Raw genomic sequence first — 13564 nt, 5'->3', positions numbered from 1 at the left:
TCTGTAGTGGTCTTTGCATGCTGTCTTCTGGAGTCTCTTATTCATTTGAACATTCCAGGTGTCTCTTCCTTCGAATTTTCTTGATGGTCATATTGTGAAAAATACAATCAATTTCTTTTCAATCTTCATACCTCTTTTTCATCTTGATATCCATAGCTCTGACACTTTCTCCTTTTGATATCCATTGCAGCTATGAACGGTAGCAATGAAAGCATGTATCAGTGACTTGCCCCAGACCAGGATGGGAATGGTTCTAACATTTCACATTCAAGTGTGTTTCCTGCCAATTTTAGAAAGTTAATGTGCCTTTGAATCTTAGGTTTGCTAAAAGTTTTTAATTTGAAATCACATAAAATTTATTTCAGACGCTTTTTCTGTATCCATTGACCTGACTGCTTTTTCTACTCTATCGTGTATGCAGAAAATTAAAATTGAAGTTTTCTATTGTTAAATAACATTTGTATTCCTTGCATAGGAGCTGCTTGTTCATTTAGTCCACTGTTGTGTTGAATATACAATTATCCGTTTAGGACATTTGCTGCAATCTGAGTGAACACGTAATATCAAGCAGATTAGAAGTTAATTGCATGGGTTGAACTAACAGACGATTGAAATAATCTTTTATGACTTTTTGTTGGAAACATTTGATGATTCTGCTTGTTTTGTTTTTCAGAGTCAAGAAAACTTACTCTTGTTTTAAGCTATTTACAGGTTTTAACAATTCAGTAAAGTATACTGTTGTGAGCAAGATTTAAAACATAATTTCTTTCTTTCAACTTAATTTCTCCATGTTTTGGAAACTATTTTGTGAGTATTCTTCTTTTATGACAATATAGCTATTTGTATACATTGAATAAGTATCTTTTCTTTTATGACATGGCATTATTGAAGACACTAGTTATTCTACCAAGGCCTTGACTGGAATAACAGTTTTTAGATTGCCTTGAGAAAATAAGACTGACTTACAGAGCAAATGGAAGCCCCTTGGAAAAACTGGCCCCATCCCTTGTCCTTTACAGGATCTTAACCTGTGGTAGGTATACAATGCTAGTTTCTGATAGACTGGGAATCTCAAGTTTTCTTTGGACCTCAGACAGAGAGGAATTCACCCAATTCACACAGGTATCTGCAGGTACAGATAAATGTTTGGCTGAGCTGGAGGCTTTTAAAAAGTTCTAATCTTTGATTCCTTATGAAAAAGTTTCCAGCAGAGTCAATTTTAAAAAAGAGGTAGAACCTATATGGCGATTGATTATTTTTGATTATGCAAATAATCAAGCCAAGTGTAATAGAACTAAATTTTATTTTACAAATAAATTGGTACTACTATGATTTTGACTTTAGTAAAACTGAGGAATTCAAAAGAAAAACTATGTTACAAAATAAAGTATACTATACCTGTTACTAAATTCTTGTCTCGTCTAATGTTTTTCAATTTTTGTTATTTTCTGCAATTTGAATTGAATTCTAAAACTTACCCAGTAAGTCTCCAAAATATATTTTTCAGTTTCTTTTGCTTCTTTTTTCCCCCATTTCCCCATTTTTATTGATTTGAAATTGCTAAAAATTAAGCTGTGCTTTTGTTAATGCCCTGTGAACTGGAGCTAGACAGCTTAAACTTCAGGAGAAAATAGCAGCAACCAATTTATATACATAAAACACTTTCATTCTTATCGAGTTATATATGGACTTCAGAGAATTACCAGCTGTATCCGTTTTCCACGGTTTTTACTCCATTTTGTGTGTTGTTGTTTTCTTTCTCTCTTCCTCTCCCAATTTTCCTTCATAAGGTGTGTGATTTCACAACCTGCTAAAAATGAGCTTTCCTAACAATGTGGGACCTATTTGTGTAGGAATAAATTGTCCTAGCCACCAGTGATCAGACAAAACCCAAAACCAGCAACTCAATTTCTTCTAAAATGCTAATAGGGTTTGACTCTGGTCCCCGCCCAAATCTCATCTCGAATTATAATCCCCACATGACAAGGGAGGAACCTAGCAGGAGGTGATTGGACCATGGGGACAGTTTCCCCCAGGCTGTTCTCATGACAGTGAGGGAGTTCTCAAGAGATCTGATGGTTTAAAAGTGTTTGGCAGGTCCCCCCTTGTGCTCTTTCTCTCCTGCCACCATGTGAGAGGTGCCTTGTTTCCCCTTCACTTTCTGCCATGATTGTGTTTCTTGAGGACTCCTCAGCCATGCGGAACTGTGAGTCAACTAAACCTCTTTTGTATATAAATTGCCCAGTCTCAGGTAGTTTTTTATAGCAGTGTGAAAATGACTAATACAAATGCTATGTTTCCAAGATTTTCAAAAGAAAAGAGGGAGAAATGTGAAAGAAACATAAAAATGTGGGACCCTAATTCACTATGCCAAAAGAAGAAAAAGAATCTAAAGGGTGAGTCACGTAAGAAGCTACCTTTCCTTTTTCTCCTAAGCAGAGAGCTACAGATAAAAGGTTAAACATATCCACAGGTAACTACCCTATGTTCACTTTATCTTGTGTAAAGTGCCAATTTCATGAGGGAGAGAGGAATACATAACTGGTTATCCCCCTACCTGCTCCTATTCCTCTTGCAACATGTGCATTTGGTAATGTGACCATGGCCTCCATCTCCTCCAGCTTGCTTTTCCCCTTTAAATATTGAAGCCCTCAAAATCATCTCTGGAGAAAGGCACAGACCTACCTCCTAGACATGCCTTTAACATTAGCAAAATAAATGTCCAAACTGACTGACACCGGTCTCAGACACTTTTTAGTTTTCAGATGAAATTCAGGGAAACAAACTAAATGTAGCAAATTCCCAAGACCCATGTCTTTTCAAGAGCGTACCTCTCCTAGTCAACAGGATATCTACCAAAAGAAATATAATAATGAAAAAATAAACTGAGGACTCTTTTCTCGCCCTCACAAAGAATTTTAAGATTTAAAAAATTAGACTAGTCAAGAGCAGGGAAGAACAAGTAACAACTTTAATCTCTCCTTTTCATTTTTTATTTCTTTTAGTTCAGCTTATGCAAAATTTTGTATCCATGAAAGAATTTAAGTTTATTCAATAAAAGGTATTAATGATTTAAAGCAATTAAAGCAAAATAAATTGCTAATGGGGTATCATTTATTGAGTGAAGTAATACAAGTTTATCTATATTAGTAATTTCTATGCATTTAATTTTTTAAAAGACGCCATTTGAATAAGGTCACCACAAGACAGATTTACATACAACTGCTTATTGGAAGAAAACATAAGAAGGTATTTTATGTGATCTGTACAGATGTACTCATTCCTTGATCATACGAAAATGCAGTATTTTTAGAAGGTTAAAGCTATTAAGTTTACAGAAGGACCAAACAACAAATCCCTTTAAGCAAAACTCTTCATTTTTCAGAAAAAGTTATGATTTCTCATCTTCTACTTTTGGCAGAGATTTTAATTCTTTCCAGTGGAACCTCAACCTTCTGAAGGCCTTTCTGTTTCCGGAGCTCGAACTTCTATTTATGGATAAAAAATCCGTTCACAAAAGACTTGTGCAATTTGATCACTTTTTTTGACTTCAATCCTTTCTTTACCAAAATTAAGCACTACAGCACCACCATTTCCTCTATAATCTTTGTCTATGACACCAGCTCCTGTATCTATAGAGTGCTTTGCAGCCAGGCCAGACAACTGAACCACTCATCCATTGCAGCCAGCAGGAAGAGCATTGTTCACAAGAGCTTACTCCGTAGATGGTATTGTACAATCGTAGGCACTATACAGGTTATAGTCTGCGGTCAGCCAAGACCCCTGGTTCAGGGCCATGGATGCTTGGAGAGCAGGCAAAGCACAGCTGCATGCTGCCCTCCTCAGCAGAGCAGGCCTGCTTGCTGGGGGAGAAATGGCAGGTGTCTTTTCAGAGCAGGGCATGGTAGAGCAAAAGGAGAGCAGCAGAGGAGACAGTCCAGGGAACAAGAGAGTACACGATGAGCCACCATTCGCTTTGATTAAGTGACAGTTAGCGCCAGTGTCTCCATTCTGTATCGGTCTGTTCTGCTAGAGCCCAGACACAGACCTTGGTCCAAAACAATCACCTGACATGAGTTCACTTGTCACAAATAACTAAATTTTGTAAATGGGCAAAAGATATCAATAGTCACCTCCCCTATGTGGACATATGTGTGACAAATTAAGACATGAAAAATTATCGTTCATCATATCTATAAGACAAATGGGGATTAAACCATAAAGAGATAGCATAACACATAGTTGAAAATGACTGAAAATTTTTCGAAAAAAGATATTACTAAGTGCTAGCAAGGGTGAAGACCAACTTAAAATCTGGTATGTTGCCAGTGGGAACTATGATATAGTACAAAAACTGGGGAAAATGATTTGGAAATTTTTTTCTGGCTTTACAGTCTTTACTGCATTTATTTTTTTAAAAAAATTTAATTAGGTTTTGGTTCTTCAGTTCTTCCAACTTTTATTTTTGGTTCAGGGGGTACATGTGCAGGTTTGTTGCAAGGCTATATTGCGTGTCACAGAGGTTTGGTGTGCTGATGACTTATCACTCAGGTAATCATCATAGTATCAGATAGGTGGTTTTCAAATTGTCACCCTACCCCTAGCTCCACTCTCCACATTGGTAGAGTAGTTTCCAGTGTCTATTGTTCCCTCCTTTGTGTCCACGTATGCTCAATGTGTAGCTCCTACTTATAAGTGAGAGCATGTGGTATTTGATTTTCCTTTCCTGCATTAATTTGCTTAGAATAATAGCCTCCAGCTCCATCCATGTTACTGCAAAGGTCATGATTTTGTTATTTTTAATGGCTGCATAGTATTTCATGGTCTATATATACCACGTTTTCTTTATCCCGTCCACCATTGATGGGGATCTCAGTTAATTCTATGTCTTTGCTACTGTGAATAGTGCTGTGATGAACATATGTGTGCATGTGTTTTTATGGTAGAACAATTTATATTCCCTCTGGTACATATCCAGTAATGGGATTGCTGGGTCGATTGGTAGTTCTGATTTAATATCTTGGAGAAATTTACAAACTACTTTTCACAATAGCTGAAGGAATGTACATTCCCACCAGGAGAGTTTCAGTTTCCTCACGACCTCAGCAGCATCAGTTTTTATTTTTTGACTTTTTATAAATAGCCATTCTGACTGTTGTGAGACGGTATCTCATTGTAATTTTAATTTGCATTTCTATATTAGTGATGTTGGACACTTTTTCACATGCTTGTTGGCTGTGTGTATGTCATCTTTTGAGAAGTGTCTGCTCATGTCCTTGGCCCATTTTTTAATGGGGTTATTTTTTGCTTGTTAATTGGTTAAAGTTCTTTATAGGTTCTGGATATTAGACCTTTGTCGGATGTGTAGTTTGCAAATCTTTCTCCCATTCTATAGCTTTTCTGTTTGCTCTGTTGATAGTTTCTTTTGATGTGAAGAAGTTCTTTAGTTTACTTAGGCCTTATTTTCAATTTGGAGGTTTTTGCAATAGCTTTTGGAATCCATCATTAAATCTTTGTCAAGGCCTACATCCAGAATGGTATTTCCTAGGTTTTCTTCTGGGACTTTTATCATTTTAGGTTTTTCATTTATGTCTTTAATTCATCCTGAGCTAATGGATTAAAGATGAATTCATCTTGAGTTGAAACTGGAAGGGGCTCAGTTTCAATCTTCTGTGTGTGGCTAGCCACTTATCCCAGCACCATTTATTGAATAGGAACTCATTTCCTCATGGCTTTTAGTTTTGTCAATGCATTTCAGTTAGTTTACCCTCTCACAGGATATACTTCAAAATTTCAGTGTGCGGCACTTTCCCCCAACTGGGATGCAACTCAAAGCTCTTAGAATATGAGTCAAGAATGAAGTCCTTCTCGCTCTCTCAGCTTCTTTTACATCCAAACCACATTTTTCATTGATTATATCACAACCCAAAATCTTTCCCTTGTTATAATTGGCCAAATTGCACTTCAGATAAGCTAGTTAGAATGTCTCTTTAGTAGAGTCAGCTCAGGCTCTCACAACCAGGAAGAAAAGCACCTGGCCAGTGGCATATGAGCCTCACATCCTGGGAGATTCATGCTTCTCTCTAAGGAAACCCTTGCATAGGATGGGTATCCATCACCAACCTCGTGTGCTGTGTTCAACCACACTGAGACAAGAGTGTAGGACACCTCTCATTCCTGCTCCAGGAGGAGATGCCTCTCTGTTTCATCCACCATCCAAAAGGAACTGCTGAGCAGTTTCCTCTTCCAAGCTTTTCTCTCATGCTCTGAGAATCTGGCTCTGGCCCCACCCCATTTCACTAGAATCAGCTCACCCAAAAGCTACTGCAGTTTCCCAAAGCCCAGAAGGCCTTGGCTCAGGGCATGTACACTCCACCACTCTCACCTGTTGCCCCCCACCCCCACCCCTCTCTTATATTTCCTTTAGATCTTCGGGGACACCTGGCCAGCTTAGTTAAATGAATGCAGATCCTAGACTCAACCACCATAAGGTTAGCGGTGGGCCTGGTTTACTTTAGCATCTCCAGTACTAACCCAGGATCTTCCAAAGAGCAGAAGCTCAATGAATGTTTCAGGACGAAATGAGCCAGTGAGCAGGGGAATGTATTTATTCACATTTAATTCAATCACCTTCTCAAAAGCCAAGCTAATCCAATATATGTTAGCCAAGCGAATATGTATTTCTTAACTACACAGAATTCAAGAATGGCAAGAATTAACTATAATTTATTTATTTATTTATTTTGAGATGGAGTCTCACTCTGTCGCTCAGGCTGTAGTACAGCGGTGCAATCCTGGCTCACTGCAAGCTCCGCCTCCTGGGTTCACACCATTCTCCTGCTTCAGCCTCCCCAATAGCTGGGACTACAAGAGCCCACCACCACACCCGGCTAATTTTTTAAAGTTTTTTGTATTTTCAGTATTTTTAGTATTTTTGTATTTTTTGTATTTTTGTATTTTAGGGGTTTCACTGTGTTAGCCAGGATGGTCTCGATCTCCTGACCTCGTGATCCACCTGCCTCGCCCTGCCAAAGTGCTGGGATTACAGGCGTGAGCCACTGTGCCCGGCCAATTTAATTTATTTCTTTATCTCACCCATTTTACCACTTTGTCCTTTCACATTAAAAAAGATACTTAATCCTCTGCTATGTGATGTTGTCCCAATTCAAATAAATAACATAGATTTCCCTACATAAATAAAAAACAATGCACTTACTTGTAACTGTATAAAAACCAGTAAGTCTGCCTACCGTCATGCATGAAATGAATGCTGAAGTTCATTACAACATCCATTAAAAGGATCATTTGAACAACTCCAAAAGGAAACAAAGATAAACCTCCAAATCGCCCAAGAGAACAGGAACCAAGAGATAGTCCGCCTTGTATTCCCTCCCACCCAACTTGCTTCCCACTGCTGAGAACGGTGACTGCTCTCTTCAAACACAGAGCGAAGAATGGGCCTCATGTAACAGGACAGGGAAGGTGGTGGATGTGGCTTTGGAACGTGCACTGGCCCAGGCCCTCCCCCAACCTGCTCCACTGGCCCTGGCTGCAACTCCTGCTCAGACTCCCTCTTCGTCCTCTCCCAAAGCCTCTTCATGCAGGGATGGGTAGGAAATGCTCTCTCCAGTACTGACCCTGGCTGCGTACTCCAGGACTTTCACATAGCTGGTTTCAATGAGGGCCCTTGGACCCCACAGGAACTGGTAGCACAGGGGATCACTGCTGGGCACCTGGCGGTATTGCAGGTAGTTTTCCTGCACCCAATCTTGGGTGAGCAGCTTCCTCAGCTCCCCAGAGAAACTGTGCTCCATCTCATGATACACCTCCATTACACTCAACACCTCCCAGATTGTCTCCTCAGGGGCACAGTGGCCCTCTGTTAAGATCATGGTCAAGACCATAACTCCAGGTGAGTGAGGTCTGGCGAGGTGGTTGGCCCCTCCTCTTCCCGGCTGCTGGTGCCCTCACTGGATTGGCTCCATAGAGTGCTGTCGCTGATGGTCAGGGAAGAGGAGGAACCCTGAGACTCAGGGGAGGACCGGGTGACCCAGCAGGAGGCACCTCCTCCAGGGTGCCTTCAACCAGAGTAGAGGAGGAGGCAGCCTCGTGCTCCTCAGTGGGGGAAGCCTGCCCACACACCAGGCCCAGAGCCTCCTCTCCTTGGGCCTCAAGGCCTTCCTCAGGCTTGCAGTGCTGACTCCTCTGCTCAGAAGACATGATGACTCTGGTCAGGGCAGCAGGCTAGACTGTGGGCAGGAGCTGGGCGATGGGGAGGAATCCACAGATCTGGGGAGAGAAGGAGCTTGTGAGGGGCCTCATTTGCGAACCACACCCTGGAGGCTGTAACAAAGCCTACTTACAGATCTTCTCCTTCGGTGCTCCTCTGGGGCCTCCTGGGGCTTCTGACCTCTTGGTCGGCCTGTCCGCTGAGAACCTGAAGGAGGAAGTGAGAGGGCACCTCAGGGTACAGCCGGCCAGCAGAGGCTGAGGCTGCAGGACTGACAGTAGGGAGGGTGAGGCTGGGCTTTCTGGAGTGCCTTGTGTTCTGGGGAGCGTGGGGCCCTTGTTGTCCATTCAGATCAGAACCTCGCCTTGACTGCTAACAGTGCCTGTGACTCCTCTGCTCTGTGACCTGAGGACAATGCCTCAGACCAAGGCCTAACTGCCTGGTTCCTGGAGCTCCTAAAAGAAGAATCGAGGGACCCTCAGGGTGCAGACCGCAAGCACAGCCCCGGCTTTCCAGTGCTGTCTGGAGAGTTGGCCACACTCTGTGAGGTCCCTACTCTCACTGGGTTACATGGTCCCCTCTGTGCTCACTCACCTTTCTCCTGGAGGGGTCTCATCCTGCCCTTTTGCTGGCTCAAGAAACTCAGATAAAGAGTTCACAACCCTGATATGGAACAGAAGGGTATGAGGGGACCCACATCGGGCCACACGTGCCCAGGTCCCCTGGGAGAGACAGCAAGAGATATCCAAATTCACTGGACACCATGTGTCCTGGGCGAGGAACCTGCTTGGTCCTCATGTTGACTCCTGGTAGAGTCTGGGGCCCTCCCTCTACTGACCTGAGTGCAACCCCCTAAAGACCAAGGCATCCTCCTCCCTGACACTGAAGATCCCAAGATGAGAGAGGGTCCTCAGCTGACAGCCCTGCCTATGCTCTCTGGGGTGACAACAGGGGCAAGGAAGATTTCTGTGGGGCCCCCATTTGCATTCTTGCCTGGGGGTACCCTCAGTCCTCCCTCAGGTTCCTCACCTGGACACCTGGCAGATCCTGGGACCACTGTGTCAGTCGATCAGATTGGGGTCCCTGTGTTGACCTGAGTCACCCTCTGAAAACAAGGCCTGAGGGTGAGCCTCCCTGAGATCTAGAAACAGGAGTGAGGAGACTCCACATCCCATCACCCTTGGATGGGGTGTCCAGGGCTCATTCCAGGAGCTGGCCCCTTTGGTTCTGGGGTGAGGCTTCCAATGTCTTCTGGTGGGTTATTCATCTTTGCTCCTCCTGGCACCTGCCCTTCCTCAACCCCCAGACTCCTGAGATGAGCAGCCATCTCCCCTTTACACCAACACCCCATGCTCCCAAGGGTTCCCCAACTTCCTATCTGTGGTACACGTGAGATTGCCAATTAGGGACATTCCTGATCTGGTTGCCCCAGAGCTAAGAAGAGGTGACAGCCATAATCTGTGGAGTCCCTTCCTTCTGGGCCAGGGGTACCTCCAGTCCTCATGAAGGGGGCACTCCTTGGGTCCTGCTGATCCTGGGACCCCTCCCTCTGCTGGCCAGATGTGACTTCCTCTGTTGAACTGTAAGTGCCACTAATACCAAGGTGTTCACCTCCCTGAGACCTCCCACCTCCCGCCGTGTGGCAGAAAGGAGAGCATGCCACATGGTACCTATGCCTGGGGCCACCCGGGGCTGAGAACAGTGGAAGCCAGGTTCTGCAAGTTCCCTTCTTTTTCGAGGTGAGGAGGTACCTTCTTACCTTCAGTCCTCACCAACCTTCCTCCTCTTGACTCCTGGCAGACTCTGGACCCAACCTGTGCTGACCAGGTGTGGCTATCTCTGCTGAGCTGAGGACACCCCTCAGACGGAGGCCCCCACCTCTCTGAGGCCTGGGAGGCAGAAGTGAAGGGGCGCTACACTGACACCCCTGAATGGGATTCCCAAGACTGACAAAAGGTGCATATTTCAGGAGTGCCTCCTGTGTCTGGGTGTCCTATAGGTATTTAGATTTACTTCCGACAGGGCCTGGCCCTTTCCCTCCTGCTGAACTTTGGATGGGTCTTGTAGGTCAAGGCCACCATCTCCCTGGGATCCCTAAGGAGGAAGTGGGGGCCAGGTCTGTTCCCCACAGTCCTGCCCAAGGCCCCCCAGGACTGACAGGAAGGGCAGGTTTCCTACATCTGGGAAAGGAGCTCTGCTGAGTCTTCCCTCAGGGTCCTGAGACTCCTCCCTCTGCCAACCTGAGCCTCCACTCCTCATACCAAAGCCCTCTCCTCTTTGTCATCTCCAAGGCATAGGCAGGGATGCACCACATGCAGCCATCGTGCGTGGCACCTCCAAGGGCGGCGGTCCCCAATGATCTGGAGTCCAAGGTCTCCTGAGTCCTCCCTCTTTTTCCTCCCCTTGATCCTGGCAGTGCTGCGTCAGAGCTCCCCTCTGCGGACCTGAGTCTATCCGTCGGATTCCTGAGGCGGAACGAGGAGGTACCTTAGCCTGAGATGGGGGCGGGGTGGGCCCCCTGTCCTGTGGTGATTGTCCTTTAAGGCGTCCGTGCTCTCCCGGCAGCACCTGGGCCCTCCGTCTACTCCTCTGAGGTGGTGCTCATGATACCAAGCCCCTTCCCTCCATCAGCCCAGGATGTGGACAAGAGCATCAATGTGCCTGGTCCCCATTCCCGGAGCTTCCCAGGGCTGACGGCAAAGACAGAGCTTCCCTCTCTGGGGCCTCAGCCCTCCCTCAGAATCCTGACCTTGATGCCTGGCAGAGCCTGGCCCCTGCCCTCTCCTAACCAACCCTGCCCTGGTCAAACCAAGCTCTGACTCCAGAGTCCCCTGGGGCTTAAGGGGAGGAGTGGTGAAAGGTGGCCCAGCCTGAGAAGTCCGCCCTCAGGTGGTTTAGGGCTGGCAATGGGGGTGGTGCTGGATTATTTGGGGTCTTCTATCTGGGGTGGGGGCATCCTCAGTCCTCCCTCAGCGTCTCTCACCTTCAGTCCTCCCTCAGCGTCTCTCACCTTGCCTCCTCACACAGCCTGGGCCCGCTTCCCCGCAACAATCTCAAGCCGCCATCAGAACCAGACCCTCACTTCTCTGTGATCCTCAAGGCGCAAGTCACTGCCATCACATCCGGCCACCAAGATACGGGCTTCCCTGTGTTGACAGCAGGGGCGGGACTGAATTCTGTCGTGGTGAGGAAGAGGGGATGTCGGGGGTCGGGTGGGGAGTGGACACATTTGGGGGTGTAGGTGTAGGAAGAGGTGTGGAGGTCAGAGAGGGTAGTGGGGGTGTGAGGGTCTGGGGGAGAGACTGCGGTGTGGGGGTGGGGGAGGGGTGTGGTAGTGGGGGAGGATGGGGGTGGGGTAGTGGGAGACTGCAGGTGGGGTTTGGGGAGCCCTCAGTCATCCCTCAGGGTCCTGACCTTGATTCCTCGCATAGCCTGGATCCCTATCTTCTGCCGACGGTGTTGGCTCCCATCCGACCAAGGCTCTGACCTGAGTCCCCAGAGGTGGCAGTGGAGGGAAGGGAGTCCTTGGGCGACAATGCTGCCGGGGTCTTCCAGGGCTGACAGGAGGGACTGAGCTGGATTCTGTGGCCCCTCTATGTGGGGTGAGAGAACCCTCAGTCTTAACCCAGGAGGGTCCTCCTCCTGGTTCCTGGCTCTTTGATGAAGTGATGGGTGGGAGATGCTCTGCTTCTGTCACTTCTGAGCATTTGCCCAGCTCCACCCCTTGCAGAGAATGGCTGCGGGTCTAAGGCCAGATGGTCCCTGGGAGCTGCAGTAACTGTGATTGTGAGGACCTCTGGGTGAAGACACACACCTTCCCACGGGGGTTCCTCCCCAGCCAGAGCTAGACTTTGCAAAGCTTTTGTCCTAAAAGCTTTGTTTTTACACTGAAGAGGCTGAGCAGCAGCAAAAGATTTGGGGAAGCCATGAGTTTTGAAGGTATCTATCATTTCATACTCCAACTTAACGATTTTTGTATTTTAATCCTCATTCATATAGTAAGAAATAGATTTTAAACCTTTGCAATTGTGTGTGTACATTATATATGGTGTATGTAGATTATGCTTATATTTATGTGTATATACATAAACACATCAATTTATATATGTTTATATCATATATGTATATTTATATGTATGTATCTTTAGATATAGGTACATGTAGATATGTAGACTATATATATATACACACACACACATATACATATTTCATTAAACACTATCCCCTCATAGTATGTGTGATTTCACAAACACTATTTTACTTCTAGTTCATTCTTTTTTTCCATGAAAATATTTTTTGGAAGGCCTGTCCTCTTCCACTAGGTTTGTTCCAGGTGGTTATTAACAAAACTCTGGAGTCAAAAATTCTCACTCAGTTCAAATTTCCTGATATCCTGGTATTACCCCAGGGTCACTGGCATCATGTTTTGAGGTGCTGCCTCAGATTGTGCGATGATGTGGGGATGTCAGGTAGATTTTAATATCTTTCCTTCTACCCATCCCGTAATATGCTGTCTATACAGACTACACACCTCCTCAATATCCCTTTGGCTTCTCCCACCCCAAACATGAATACCAGTTCAACACTGTCTTCAATCATCCCCGGGGTTTTCTCTGTTTTCTTCAGATTTTTTTTTTTTTTTTTTTCTCTTATCCTTCTATATTTTTCCACGGTTGATTTTGGGAGCAGAGCACAACAGCCTGAGCTTGACTTTCACTTTGGCAGCTACGAGAAAGGCACTTTGTATATAACTTAAGCAGGATTTACATCTTTTCTTTACCATATTCTGTTCTCCATCAATGAATGTGGCGTGTTACTCCAGTAATTTTGGATTTTTTTCCCTGAATCTACTAGTAAACCTGTATGGTTGCCTCCATAAAGGTCATTTTGGTTAGGCTTCTTTTAATTTATATTTTGGATTTCAATGCCCTTGCAAATGGTATATTTTCTATTTTAGACACTAAGTTGCTTTTGTGTGACAATCCTCTTGTTTTGCTGTTGTCATCCTTTATATGATGTTTTCTGAAGTCTCTTATTCATTTGAACACTTCGTGTGTCTGTTCCCCTGAATTCTCTTGATAATTATATTGTCAAAATACTATTTGTTTTCAATCTTTATACCTCATGTATATTTTTCATGTCCATAATTTTGGTTCGTTTTTATTTTCATATCCTCTGTACCTATGGAAGGCCATGGTGATAGTCTATGTCGATGGTTGTCTCTGCTGTGAATGAGAATGCTTCTAACTTTTGAGATTTAAGTATGCTTCCTGCCAATTTTATGAAATGGAAGTTCCTTTTCATGTTAGTTTGCTGAAAGTTGTTAATTTGAAA

General features: G+C 44.7%; 1 protein-coding gene and 1 long non-coding RNA gene across 2 annotated transcripts; one reads left to right on the top strand and one right to left on the bottom strand.

Moving 5' to 3' along the window:
• Window positions 1-7562: 7562 nt before the first annotated feature.
• Window positions 7563-7904, bottom strand: LOC115898797 (melanoma-associated antigen 8-like). The gene has a single exon (XM_030934840.1). The coding sequence runs from the start codon at window positions 7902-7904 to the stop codon at window positions 7563-7565; it is 342 nt and encodes a 113-aa protein (XP_030790700.1).
• Window positions 7905-9674: 1770 nt separating this feature from the next.
• Window positions 9675-11373, top strand: LOC115898796. The gene is made up of 3 exons (XR_004058463.1): window positions 9675-10186; window positions 10647-10713; window positions 11258-11373. It is a non-coding gene; the product is annotated as an uncharacterized LOC115898796 (long non-coding RNA).
• The last annotated feature ends 2191 nt before the right edge of the window (window positions 11374-13564 follow it).

This window comes from Rhinopithecus roxellana, chromosome 7 (assembly GCF_007565055.1).
Source record: "Rhinopithecus roxellana isolate Shanxi Qingling chromosome 7, ASM756505v1, whole genome shotgun sequence".
In the NCBI taxonomy this organism is placed as follows: domain Eukaryota; kingdom Metazoa; phylum Chordata; class Mammalia; order Primates; family Cercopithecidae; genus Rhinopithecus; species Rhinopithecus roxellana.
Note: the sequence above shows the minus strand (reverse complement) of the source record. Positions and strands in the feature narration are given on the sequence as shown.